Source organism: Glycine soja, chromosome 3 (genome assembly GCF_004193775.1).
Source record: "Glycine soja cultivar W05 chromosome 3, ASM419377v2, whole genome shotgun sequence".
Lineage (NCBI taxonomy): Eukaryota > Viridiplantae > Streptophyta > Magnoliopsida > Fabales > Fabaceae > Glycine > Glycine soja.
This window is the reverse complement of record NC_041004.1, coordinates 37,224,585-37,239,574: the sequence shown is the minus strand read 5'-3', so window position 1 is coordinate 37,239,574 and position 14,990 is coordinate 37,224,585. Positions and strand designations below refer to the sequence as shown.

The window sequence follows — 14,990 nt, the reverse complement described above, 5'->3', positions numbered from 1 at the left end:
AGGGGCAATATAGAACATTGACAGAAGCATATATAAATACCTACTTCACTACTTCAGTGCATGCTTTTCGCCATTACCTTCAATCTTTGTTTGCTTTTACAATTGCTAGACAAAACATACATATATAATCACTGGATCGCATGGAATGCTATCCAAATTTTTGGAAAAATCACACCAGTCAAAATTGTTGATGCTAATGTGCTCCATTTAAGCGCATCTATTACCTAAAGATTCTATCTCTATATATAATTTGCAACAACATTTGATAAAATTATAATATGATTCATCATCAGGATGTCAATCAATATAAGTGAAAGCTGAATTATCAAAATTAAAATCAGGCAAAATAAACAGAGATTTTGAACAGCTATCAGTGACAGGGAGGCTCTAAGGTGAACTTCCCCTCCGTCAAACCAAAATATTTTTGAAGTATCCATAAAAGAAAAAAAAAGAAAAAAAGAGGAGGATAAAAGAGATATCATCATACTGGTCTACATCAAAGAAACATCCGTAGTGCAATCTATTAGACATAAAATTAATTTAGTTAGTTATTAGAAGTTATTTGAGTAAATTAGTTGGTTACTCAAGTTATAGTTACTAGAAGTTATTTGAGTAAGTTAGTGTTGATTACTCAAGTTAGTTATTTTCTATCTTTGTATAAATACATCAATTTTGTAATACTTTGATGAATGAATGAATTCGAAAACTATCGTTCATTTCTTTCATTCCTAATATGGTATCAGAAGTTCTATCTTTGTATAAATACATCAATTTTGTAATACTTTGATGAATGAATGAATTGAATGAATTCGAAAACTATCGTTCATTTCTTTCATTCCTAATACAATCTATAGTGGACTGGCACAATCATGTGGATGACATAAATCAAAACAGATTAAGAAAATGCTCAAGAACAACAATCTGCATTACAGAAACCATAAAAAAGAAAAGGCCTTCGACATTTATTAAAGCTTTCAACTTCCTCGAATTCTTCTTCCTCTTTTCCACTACCTCTTCATCCAGATTTCTTGTTCATCAATCGTAATCTGCTTGATGTGTGATATTTGGTCCCAACACTCTCCAACTTGCGGCTTGTATTTTATGCATAATTCACGACAATCTTTGATTCGCAAATGTTCAAGGGCAGTGAGGCAATGCATGCCATCAGGAAGAGACCGAAGCTTTGGACAAAGTTCAATATCCAGTACTCTCAGATTAGTTAGCATTGGCAGCCAATCAGGAAGCACCTCAAGATTGAAGCAGTATGATAGATGCAAGGATAGTAATGTGTTAGCACATCCTTGAACCCAATGAGGTAGAATCTCTAGCTGTGGCATTTCCCAAAATCCTACTTCTTTTAACTTTGAGTAGAAGTTTTGGTCTTCATGGCCCTTGAACAATTCCAACTTGTCACAGTATCTAACATGCAAAGTCTCTAATGCAGGAAAATGTTTACTGTCAAGTGGCAAAGACTTTAGTCTCTTACAGCACCAAACAGACAGTGCTTTAAGAACAGGAAACTCTATCCCTGAGAATAAAGACTCCACATTATCACAATATCCAATAGTCAAATATTGAAGATAACTCAAGTTTGCTATCTCGTTCTCAGGTAAAACAGCTTGCTTTGTGGTTATCTCGAAATTATAGAGGCTTATCAATTTTCTTAAACTTTTGGGCAGTGTTTCAAGCTCAGTGCACCCATCCAGGAACAAAAACTGCAAATTTTGGAGCTTACAAATGGAATCAGGGAGTCTCTTAATTTTCTTATTATTGCGAAGATTAAGACATCTTAAATGTTTTAACTTCCCAATGAAAGGAGGCAAAGTTTCAAAGGTAGAATTCGTTAAATGCAAAATCCTCAAGTATTTATAAGCTTTAAAGTTTGCTTCCGCTCCAGCATCAGGATAAAATATGGTTCTCACACCTACTGCTTTTGTGGTGAGTGATTTGCCATGAAAATCTTTTTCAACAAAAGATAGATGCTGAATGCTCTCAGGTATACTTTGAATGTGGGAATTTACAAGTAGACAATCATCTTTTGCAACGAACAGAGCAAGATCATGCACCAAATCATGTAAGCAAAATGAATAATAGGTGCCATGGCTTACAAAATCTTGAAGAAGAGATCTTGAGAATAGTTCCCACAAATACTGAATCGCAATATCATCTTGAGCCCTATTATTTTTTGGTGATGCAAGGAACCCGAGTGCCCCCCAAAGTTGAATCACATCATAACTATAAAATTTGTAATCCTTAGGGTAAAGAGAAAATAGAGCAAAGCACTGCCTCAAATAGGATGGCATGAGATCGTAACTCACTTTGAGGGCTGGTAAAATGTCATCTTTTTTCTGTGGCAAATACCAAATTTCATTGTCTCTCACATCTTCCCACTGAATTGTGTCATATTTGGGAAATAGTAAACTCCCTAGTGTTCTCAGCGCCAATGGAACCCCTCTGCATTTTTTCACGATTTCTCTGCCAATCTTTATCAACCGAGGATATTTTTTCTCTTCTCCTTCATTAAACGCCCATCTGACAAACAAAGACAATGAATCCTCCAGAGAAAGACCTTCTAAAATATGAGAGGAAACTGTGCCCATCATGGAAGCAATGGAATGACTACGTGTAGTAACTAGAATCTTACTTCCTGCAGCAGCACCTACATGAATTAAATTCCTCAACTCAACCCATTTAACACGGTCTTCTTTCCATACGCCGTCCAAGACGAGTAGGAACTTCTGATCAGCAAGTTTGTGTCTCAATTGATTTTGCAGAGTCTCCAGACCCATTTTGCTTAAATTCTTTTGGCCATCAGGAGCATCAGCAAGAAAAACAGAATCATTAGCATTGGCAGAATTGATGATTTTGATAATGAGTTGCTTAAGGTCAAAGTCATCAGAATCAGACACCCACATCTTCAATGGGAAACACTCATCTATCTTCTTGTCATTGAACACAAACTTTGCAAGTGTGGTCTTTCCCAAGCCTCCCATCCCCACTATGGGGATAACAGAGAGACTTTTATGATCATCATTGGGATTCTGCTGCATCAAGAGCTCTATGATCTCTGCTTTGTCTTGTTCCCTTCCTATCACATCTGAATCGTCCACATGGGAGTGTGTCGAATATTCCCACTCTCTCACGTGCACAACACGTGTGTCAACATCAATTGGTTGAAGGCCAAACTTATGCCTATCAACTGCAACCTTGTCTAGTCTCATGCTGATATCTTTGATTTGTTGAGCCATCTTGTAACGAAAAACAAGTGGATTAGAAGTTGATAAGAAGTGACTTACCTTGTCTTTGGTGGTACCATGAGCTTTGACAACTTGGTTCTGCAGTGTTTGGCATTCAAATTCATCGAGAACATTTTCGGCATCAAAGAAGACACGTTTGAGCTGCCTCAGCCATACCCGCAGCTCATGGTTCTTCTCCTGCTTTTGATCAGCATCCAACAGGACAGCCTGGACTAATGATAGGGTGTCTTTAAGGTTTTTGAGATGGTCGTACAAACCCAGCACACGAGAAGCTTCCTCATAAGCCTGAGAAGCAAGCTTTGATAGGAGTGACTCTGCAATGCTGAAGAGAAATGATTCCGCCATGGCCAGGAAACCAAAAACCAGAGATCTGAAGAACAAGACTATTGTCTCCAAGTCAACTTCTGTACCTACTGCCCACTGGGATAATTTTATTTCTTCTATTGTTTTTTCTGGACATATATCACTTTATATACATGATCTCGAGTTTTTCCTTTATTCTCATAAAATTGTATATATATTATAAATTTTTGTTTGGTTTTAGTTTAGTAATTTATGCTTAGCTTCGATGCCAACTTTTAATATGCGAATTTTAAAACAAATCTCCATTTTGCACTATTTAAGAAATTAAGAAAATTTAAAATTGGTAAAAAAAAAAGAAATTAAGATAAAAATGAAAAAAAAAACAAGTAGATAAATAAAAAAAAGCAGCCGGAAAAAATAAATAGTCCGTATGAGAAATTGAAATATCTATCTAGGAAGACATGGGAAAAAAATGAAAATGATTGTAATTTAAATGTATTGTACATCTATTATTCTTACGAAGATCGTTTAAAATAATTTTTCATATACTCATGTATATAAATTTTATGCAACTATGATCATATCTGATTAAGAAAACAGGATGATAATTTTTTTTATTGAAATATGTAAAAATGCAATTTATTATAATTTTAAATATATACTTATATGATTTCTGATAAAAAAAATCCTTTTAATATATTTCTTAATTTTAACGATACTCTAAATCTTATTATAATCCATAAATAAAGAGTCTATCCTCTACATATATACACTTTATTAGTAGTTCAAGAATATTATTTTAAAGTGGATTTTAAATCTTCTAAAAGGATTCAAAATTAAAAGTTACATGATCGTATTATTATATGATATGATGACATAGAATGAATATTTGAGGATCATCACCAATCAAAAAATTATTTATAGACTAAAATTCAATTTAAAAAGTATATTTAAAAAATATATAAATGAATTAAAATTCTAGAAAATGTGACGAGTTTTTCATAACTTATCCAAATCCTATAAAATCTAATTGAAATGGAGATAGATATAAAAAGTATAAATTCACCCTTTAACTATAATCTATACAACCCTGGAAAACCTTCCACCCTTAACTACAAATATCTCAGATTTTCCACTTTCCTTCGTTTGACAAAAAAAGAGAGTATGAAATAATTAAAAATAGCTAGGTAGCATATCAACGTGGGTCATGTACTTTAAAAAAGTACATCATAATTCATCAACCATGAATTATTCTTCCAATAATCCTTCAGAATTGACCGTTCTTCGGATGCTCAGCTTCTTACAACTTAACGATGAAATGTTTGAAATCAAAGTTGAGATGTTTAGGTGACAAAGGACACATACTCCACAATTTTTACCATATTGCAGCCTATTTAGTTTTGTAAGTTTCACCAGTATGAGCATGAGTTACGATGAAATATTTAAAATTAAAATAGGGAACAAAAACTGCAAATTTTGAGCTTACAAATGGAATCAGGGAGTCTCTTAATTTTCTTATTATTGCGAAGATTAAGACATCTTAAATGTTTTAACTTCCCAATGAAAGGAGGCAAAGTTTCAAAGGTAGAATGCGTTAAATGCAAAATCCTCAAGTATTTATAAGCTTCAAAGTTTGCTTCCGCTCCAGCACCAGGATAAAGTACGGTTCTCACACCTACTGCTTTTGTGGTGAGTGATTTTCCATGAAAATCTTTTTCAACAAAAGATAGATGCTGAATGTTCTCAGGTATGCTTTGAATGAAGGAATTTACAAGTAGACAATCATCTTTTGCAATGAAGAGAGCAAGATCATGTATGCAAAATGTATAATAGGCGGCTTACATTAGATATATATTTTTTAAAATAATTTTCTTTTTCTTTACCCTAAACTTTTTCATTAGATATATATTTGTTTGGTTAGCTTCAACCACTTTTCACAAAGTAAGTATACTTTTAAAATTATGAATATTTGATTCTTTTTAGTGAAGCATATATTTAGATATTTCTTCCATTTTATAATCAATAATTCTTTACCAAAAAATATTTATAAAATATCAATTATTTAGTATTTGGTTATTTTGTTCAAATCGTATGTATATTATTTCTCAAAATATGTTTATCCTTATTTCATTTAACGAACTTGTTTTATTTAATAAAGAATTAAATTCCTCACATTTTTTTATATTTATTATAATAATTATAATTAAGTTAATAATATATATTTTTAAATTAAATTTATGCACCTTGATTGAAGTTATTATGATTTAATTGACATAATTATAGTCTATTTCACTGATCTTAGCCTTCAACATGCTAATATATATTTAATTATTAACCAAATCTCCAAATAAGGAAGAAAAAACTTAACATACCTTAATTTTATTTCAATTTTCATATAGAAATGTTTATCATTTATTTTAATTTATTGATAAATGATTAGTTTTTACTTTTATAAATATTAAATATTATCAATTTTTATTATCAATGATTTGTTTTCAACCTAAATATATTTAATGTTTATTATTTAATTTTTTAAATTATAACGACAAGTATTTAGGTTAACCAACTATTTATGAAGATTAAAGTCAAAGAATAAGTAATAACAAACAATAATAATAATAATAGACAAATTTTATTGTTTGATCAGAACCAAACAATTATTTTCATAATGAGGTTAACCAACTCAAAATTTAAATAATATAACATAATTAAAAATATTATCTTCAAAATACATAAACAAATATCATTTTAAAATAATCATCATGCAAATATACTAAAAAAAATTACAATTTCAAAAAAATTAAATAAATTTAAAAATGTTCGTTATAAACTCACAAAATAAAGAACACTTTAAAATAATATCCAAAATTACAAAAATGAATACTCAAATTAAAATTTAAAAATGTTCGTTATAAACTCACAAAATAAAGAACACTTTAAAATAATACCCATTTGGATTTTTCTCAGCTTCCCCCACCAAATTATCTATTACAATTTACATACCTTTGATTACAAGATCTATTGCCACCACAACAATGAAATATATATAATTCAAACAGTTTGGTTTTCAATTATGAAAATCGAAATAAATCGAGCTAAACTACAAATTATATTTTCATTATTTTTTATATAAAAAACATTATTATCTTAACCTAAGTCATGATTATTTTTTTTCTTATTTGTTCATGTAAGGCTTATTAGACACTAAGACGAGTCATGATTGGGATAAAAGGATATTTGTCTCGACCTAAATGAGGTTAAAGATACCTCTTACAAGTTTGAAGCTCTCTAATGAGATGAACCCTACCCGCTTCTAACAGCTACCACATTAGTTAGATGCATGTCGATCGTCCAGTTAATGGTTTGACAATCTCAAGAATCTTTCTCATAAGATGATCGAGTCTTCTAAATAAGTGCCTAATTCAAAACGCATCTCAGTCAGAGCTATCTTACTATACTTTTTTATCAAAATTTTATTATACTTTAAAAATAAGTATTTATTTATTTTTATTAATATTAATATTTAAATAAAAATTAATTAAATAAATTATTTAAACATAAGATTTTTGGAATCTAATAATATGAATACGTTAAGAAAATCATGTTAACATGCTAGCTCAAACAATCTAATCCTACTCATCCTATTCCTACATAGGATAAGATTAGATCAATAATTTACAACTCAAACTAGACTTGTTATGTGCTTGTTTTGGATTTGTCCCATCACTACCAGGCCACGGAGAGAAAGAAGTAAGTATATCCTTTTGTTAAAGTGCATTGTTGGTAACTTAGGAGTCATAATTTTGCATTTAAAAAGATAAGGCGTCATAATTTGGACAACTACTTAACGCATCTCATTTTTTGTTTGATGCACTCCTAAAATTTATAATATCCTATTTCTACCCTTCCTCTTCCAAGCAAACCCTAGCCACCTCTCTCCTAAACCTCCATGACCACTGAAACCCACCTCCACTCAACACCACCACCACAACCAACTTATCCTGATACATATAAATGTATTACAAATTGAGTAATTTGTAATACAAAATGTATTATGAATTGCCCAATTGGTAACTATATGGTAGTGGTGCTATGCATAGGTGGAGGTTCATGGGTTGCACGTCAATCTTGGGTGGTTGGGTGGCGGCACAATGGTGGGTTTGGTGCGTTAGTGGTGTATGGATGCAACGATGGTGTTTAGTGGTTGGGTGGAGGTTAGCTGTAGTGGTCATGGAGGTATAGGATAGGTGCAACTTGGGAGAGGAAGGGTAAGGAGGAAATATTAGGTATTTTTGGGGTATGTCAAGCAAAAAAAAGGTGTATTAAGTAATTATCCATAATTACACAATACAACTATGCAAGGTTAGTTTAAATGTTATCCAAGTGGACCCTTTTTGGTCAATAAAATATGTTGTGGTTAACTAGATTGAGCCTATCATGCAGAGGTTGACCTGAGTCCTAATTGAGGTCCATGAAATACATTTTTATACTCGAAGCATTCTTTTATATATAAAAAATTTTAGGTGAGTTGTGTCTCCGACTAGCTAAGACGCGTTCGAGGTTTTTGGAAACATTCCTTATATAGAATAACATTACAAGTCTTAGACATGGAATTTCTTTAAAAGTTGACAAAAAAAATAATACCCGTCTAAATAAGGAAAATGTTTTTTAATATATATTAAATACTCTTAACAATTTAATTCCAAAATATATTGCAAACCAATGCCAAAACATATTCATTTGTTTTCCAAATTAAATTATAAATCACTCATCCAACCTCAACATTATCCTCCCTACAAGCAACCTTTGAACTAAAGGTTGTAAGATCTTAATAGTGAAGCCAACAATAACATTGTGTCTTCCTCATCAACTACTTTTTCAATCTGCATTCAACAGCTGACATTTGATTAAAATTATTGATGTGATCATACCTTAAAGATTTAAAACCTAAAAAATCCCTAAAGAAATCCTCTTGAATTTCCACCAGCTCGATTCATTTTATTGAATTGTTCTCCAACAAGATTTTTATACCTATTGATATTGCTGATACTCTTGCTTAACACTCTTGCTTACTGCGTGCTCTTCTGTGTGGTATCCACATTACCTTGTTATTATGTCTTGATTTCTTTTATAAATTTTCCTCTCATCTTTAATTTGGAGACAACATTTTAGGACCAAAACCTATGGAGTATGATCCTGATCGGAACCAGGATAATTTATATCGGTGGGTGAGTGGGTCTCGGCTCATTGTCATTGTATAAGATTTTTTTTTAATCTCAAACCAATAGCATTATATTCATCCTAGATACATAAGTTCATGAAAGAAATAGCTGCTTAAGTTGATATTTATTGACTCTACAAATACAAATGATAAACACTAAAGGCAGAAGAATGTTCAAAATTTAATCTTTTCAAGTGATGAATGACGGAAAACAATGCTAGCACATCTTAATGCCTTGATATTTTTCACTTCCGAGACGTGTTCACTATGATATTCACTTTTCTGTAGCTGGTGGAGTGGGGTTATGCATTAATCTGTATCACTGGATAAAATCATACAAAGATCAAAATGAATAAAAAAGAAAGAAAAGACGAAAATAGAAGATACTCCTTTTTAATGGGGGAAACAGGTTAGATACATTTACAACAAAATATGCCTTCATATGTGGAGAAATAAAAGTCTGAATGGATGAGGGTCAGGGGCAATATAGAACATTGACAGAAGCATATATAAATACCTACTTCACTACTTCAGTGCATGCTTTTCGCCATTACCTTCAATCTTTGTTTGCTTTTACAATTGCTAGACAAAACATACATAAATAATCACTGGATCGGATGGAATGCTATCCAAATTTTTGGAAAAATCACACCAGTCAAAATTGTTGATGCTAATGTGCTCCATTTAAGTGCATCTATTACCTAAAGATTCTATCTCTATATATAATTTGCAACAACATTTGATAAAAGTATAATTTGATCATCATCAGGATGTCAATCAATATAAGTGGAAGCTGAATTATCAATATATAATTTGCAACAACATTTGAACTTCCCCTCCGTCAAACCAAAATATTTTTGAAGTATCCATAAAAGAAAAAAAAGAAAAAAAGAGGAAGATAAAAGAGATATCATCATACTGGTCTACATCAAAGAAACATCCGTAGTGCAATCTATAGTGGACTAGTACAATAATGTGGAGGACATAAATCAAAACAGATTAAGAAAATGCTCAAGAACAACAATCTGCATTACAGAAACCATAAAAAAGAAAAGGCCTTCGACATTTATTAAAGCTTTCAACTTCCTCGAATTCTTCTTCCTCTTTTCCACTACCTCTTCTTCCAGATTTTTTGTTCATCAATCGTAATCTGCTTGATGTGTGATATTTGGTCCCAACACTCTCCAACTTGCGGCTCGTATTTTATGCTTAATTCAAGACAATATTTGATTCGCAAATGTTCAAGGGCAGTGAGGCAATGCATGCCATCTGGAAGAGACCGAAGCTTTGGACAAAGTTCAATATCCAGTACTCTCAGATTAGTTAGCATTGGCAGCCAATCAGGAAGCACCTCAAGATTGAAGCATTGTGCTAGATGCAAGGATAGTAATGTGTTAGCACATCCTTGAACCCAATGAGGTAGAATTTTTAGCTGTGGCATTTCCCAAAATGATACTTCTTTTAACTTTAAGTTGAAGTTTTGGTCTTCATGGCCCTTGAACAATTCCAACTTGTCACAGTATCTAACATGCAAAGTCTCTAATGCAGGAAAATGTTTACTGTCAAGTGGCAAAGACTTTAGTCTCTTACAGCACCTAACAGACAGTGCTTTAAGAGCAGGAAACTCTATCCCTGAGAATAAAGACTCCACATTATCACAATATCCAATAGTCAAATATTGAAGATAACTCAAGTTTGCTATCTCGTTCTCAGGTAAAACAGCTTGCTTTGTGGTTATCTCGAAATCATAGAGGCTTATCAATTTTCTTAAACCTTCGGGCAGTGTTTCAAGCTCAGTGCACCCATTCAGGAACAAAAACTGCAAATTTTGGAGCTTACAAATGGAATCAGGGAGTCTCTTAATTTTCTTATTATCGCGAAGATTAAGAAATCTTAAATGTTTTAACTTCCCAATGAAAGGAGGCAAAGTTTCAAAGGTAGAATGCGTTAACTGCAAAATCCTCAAGTATTTATTAGCTTCAAAGTTTGCCTCCGCTCCAGCACCAGGATAAAATATGGTTCTCACACCTACTGCTTTTGTGGTGAGTGATTTGCCATGAAAATCTTTTTCAACAAAAGATAGATGCTGAATGTTCTCAGGTATACTTTGAATGTGGGAATTTACAAGTAGACAATCATCTTTTGCAATGAACAGAGCAAGATCATGCACCAAATCATGTATGCGAAATGAATAATAGGAGCCATGGCTTACAAAATCTTGAAGAAGAGATCTTGAGAATAGTTCCCACAAATACTGAATCGCAATATCTTCTTGAGCCCTATTCTTTTTTGGTGATGCAAGGAATCCGAGTGCCCCCCAAAGTTGAATCACATCATAACTAGAAAAGTCGTAATCCTTAGGGTAAAGAGAAAATAGGGCAAAGCATTGCCTCAAATAGGACGGCATGAGATCGTAACTCAATTTGAGGGCTGGTAAAATGTCATCTTTTTTCTGTGGCAAATTCCAAATTTCATTGTCTCTCACATCTTCCCACTGATTTGCCTCAAATTTGGAGAATAGTAAACTCCCTAGTGTTCTCACCGCCAATGGAACCCCTCTGCATTTTTTCACAATTTCTCTGCCAATATTTATCAACTGAGGATAGTTTTCCTCTTCTCCTTTATTAAACGCACATCTGACAAACAAAGACAATGAATCCTCCGGAGAAAGACCTTCTAACATATGAGAGGAAGCCGTGCCCATCATGGAAGCAGTGGAATGATTACGTGTAGTAACCAGAATCTTACTACCTGCAGCAGCACCTACATGAATTAAATTCCTCAACTCAACCCATTTAACACGGTCTTCATTCCATACGTCGTCCAAGACGAGTAGGAACTTTTGATCAGCAAGTTTGTTTCTCAATTGTTGTTGCAGTTGCTCCAGATCCATTTCCTTTAAATTCTTTTGGCGATCAGGAGCATCAGCAAGAAAAACAGAATCATTAGCAGAATTGATGATTTTGATAATGAGTTGCTTAAGGTCAAAGTCATCAGAAACACACACCCACATCTTCAATGGGAAACACTCATCTATCCCCTTGTCATTGAACACAAACTTCGCAAGTGTGGTCTTTCCCAAGCCTCCCATCCCCACTATGGGGATAACAGAGAGACTTTTATGATCATCATTGGGATTCTGCTGCTTCAAGAGCTCTATGATCTCTCCTTTGTCTTGTTCCCTTCCTATCACATCTGAATCGTTCACATGGGAGTGTGTCTCTCTCATCTCTCTCCGGTGCACAACACGTGTGTCAACATCAATTGCTTTAAGGCCAAACTTATCCCTATCAGCTGCAACCTTGTCTAGTCTCATGCTGATATCTTTGATTTGTTGAGCCATCTTGTAACGAAAAACAAGTGGATTAGAAGTTGATAAGAAGTGACTTACCTTGTCTTTGGTGGTACCATGAGCTTTGATAACTTGGTTTTGCAGTGTTTGGCATTCAAATTCATCTAGAACATCTTCAGCATCAAAGAAGACACGTTTGAGCTGCCTCAGCCATTCCCGCAGCTCATGGTTCTTCTCCTGCTTTTGATCAGCATCCAACAGGACAGCCTGGACTAATGATAGGGTGTCTTTAAGGTTTTTGAGATGGTCGTACAAACCCAGCACACGAGAAGCTTCCTCATAAGCCTGAGAAGCAAGCTTTGATAGGAGTGACTCTGCAATGCTGAAGAGAAATGATTCCGCCATGGCCAGGAAACCAAAAACCAGAGATCTGAAGAACAAGACTATTGTCTCCTAGTCAACTTCTGTACCTACTGTCTCCTGGGATAATTTTATTTCTTCTATTGTTTTTTCTGGACATATCACTTTATATACATAATCTCGAGTTTTTCCTTTATTCTCATAAAATTGTATATATATTAGTAATTTATGCTTGGTTTTAGTTTAGTAATTTATGCTTATCTTCGATGTCAATTTTTAATATGCGGATTTTAAAATAAATCTCCATTTTACACTATTTAAGAAATTAAGAAAATTTAAAATTGGAAAAAAAAGAAATTAAGATAAAAATGAAAAAAAAACAAGTAGATAAATAGAAAAAAAAAACAGCCGGAAAAAAAATAGTCCGAATGAGAAATTGAAATATCTATCTACGAAGACATGGGAAAAAAATGAAAATGAGTGTAATTTGGATTTACTGTACATCTATTATCCTTGCGAAGATAGTTTAAAATAATTTTTCATATATATATATATATATTAGTAAAAAAAATTAATAATTAACAAGACCCTAAATTTTATTATAACTTATAAATAAAGACAATACACTTTATTAGAGGTTCAAAAATCTTGTTTAAGGTGGTCTAGGTTGTCTAGTTGTATGACAATCTGAAACAATTAAAAAGGACTCAAAAAATTAAAAAATTATATGAGCGTATTATTATTTGGTGTAATGACATAAACTGAATATTTGAGAACCATAACCAATCAAAAAATTATTTATTGACTAAAACCCATTTGAAAAAATTTAAAGACTAAAAAGTTAGTTAATTCTTATTTTTTATATTATTTTATTTCTGTAAATAGATTCAAATTATTAATTTATTTTATGTCTCTTTTTTTATCAAATTAAAATATAGCATGTGATTAAAAAAATATTATCCTATTGGTAGTCTTTTTTGTTATATGTTACTTTTATAAAATCATATTGAATAAATTTTTAGTTAAATGTGATATCAATATTTAATGGATTTATGATAATAAAATTAAAATATTTATTTTTTAACAAGATAAGAAAAAATAAGAAGTAAAATTATAAAAGAAATCAAATTAAATGCTAGTATATTTATAAAAATATGTAAACTTTAATATTAAATGATATTTTGTGAATGATAATAGATCATAAGGACTGAATTATAATATTTTATTTGAGAGATAAAATATAAAAATTCAATTAAATTATAAATAAAAAATGAATGTTTAAAAAGTATATAAATAAATTAAAATTCTAAAAATTGTGAGGAATTTTCCATAACTTTATCCAAATTCGATAAAATCCAATCTGAGATGGAGGTTGATATAAAAAGTATAAATTCACCCTTTCACTATATTATATACAAACCCTCCAAAACCTTTCACCCTTAACTATAAATATCTCAATTTTCCACTTTCCTTCCTTCGACAAAAAAAAGAGAATGAAAACCTTTCCTCCAGTAGCATATGTGCTAAAACTTGCTGAACTAAATACCATGTCATCTCATCCGATACTTTAAGACTCAGATCTTCAAAACATGCTTTGAATCTGTTTCAAACCTCACCTCAAAACCCAAATCATTAATTTGTAATGTGTTGGATCTTTAGTCTTAACTTCTGTACGTAAGCTTGATCGAGTTTAGTTGAGGTAGAGTTCTGAATATTGGTATAGCCTTGGGACTGTGCATCAACGGAAACAAGAGATTCACATATTGCAAAAGTAGTTAAAAGCCACTTCTATTGATTCGTGTGTGCCTCTTTTTATAGAACTTCCTGATTCCAGCAACCGCCATTCGACACATTTAGCACGTATTAATTATTTTCCCTTAGTGATAAATTTAGTTATTCTTTGATCAAATATGAAGAATTTTATTGGATGTGAATTATAATTTCAAGTAGGAATTTTAAAAAATATATTTTAAGTTAAATTTCATATCTATTTAACCACTTTTGAGTTGAAGGTTTAAAATTCTTTAATCAATTCTATTTATTAAAATTTAAGTAAAAGAAATGAGAATTTAAATATTTTTAGTAAAAAAAAACTAATGATATATTCATGTTTAATCAAGTTATATTTAATAAGATATTTTAACTAGCTTGTAGGTTTATTAACTGAAGAATTCTATTTGATAGATTTTCTTTTTTTTTCATTTTTATTCTCGATATATTTTTTTTAAAGTAAATCATGATGTATTATTTTATTATTATTTTATAGTTAATTTTATCAAACAGATTTTATTGTTATTTTATAGTTAATTTTATCAAACATTTCTAATTTAATAAATCATTTTTTCAACTATAGCTACCTTTTCAACTAATTTTAATAAATATAATCTTAATTTGACTTGACAAAATATAAAGACCAAAATTACACATATTCTAAATTAAAGATTCAATGTAATTGAGTAATATATCCTCATTGTTGTTTGGTAGGATCAACACAATACATATTTACAATATATGAAATAATTATGGATTTCTTTACAATATTATTATTATTATTACT

General features: G+C 31.5%; 2 protein-coding genes across 2 annotated transcripts; both read right to left on the bottom strand.

Annotated features, from left to right (window-relative positions):
* Positions 1–849: 849 nt before the first annotated feature.
* LOC114406724 (putative disease resistance protein RGA3) lies at positions 850–3,704 on the bottom strand. Its single transcript, XM_028369506.1, has one exon. It carries the CDS (start codon positions 3,600–3,602, stop codon positions 1,008–1,010), a length of 2,595 nt encoding a protein of 864 aa, XP_028225307.1. The 5' UTR covers positions 3,603–3,704; the 3' UTR covers positions 850–1,007.
* A 5,844-nt stretch (positions 3,705–9,548) lies between these two features.
* On the bottom strand, positions 9,549–12,586 carry LOC114406723 (putative disease resistance protein RGA1). Its single transcript, XM_028369505.1, has one exon. The coding sequence runs from the start codon at positions 12,476–12,478 to the stop codon at positions 9,893–9,895; it is 2,586 nt and encodes an 861-aa protein (XP_028225306.1). The 5' UTR covers positions 12,479–12,586; the 3' UTR covers positions 9,549–9,892.
* Between the last annotated feature and the right edge of the window lie 2,404 nt (positions 12,587–14,990).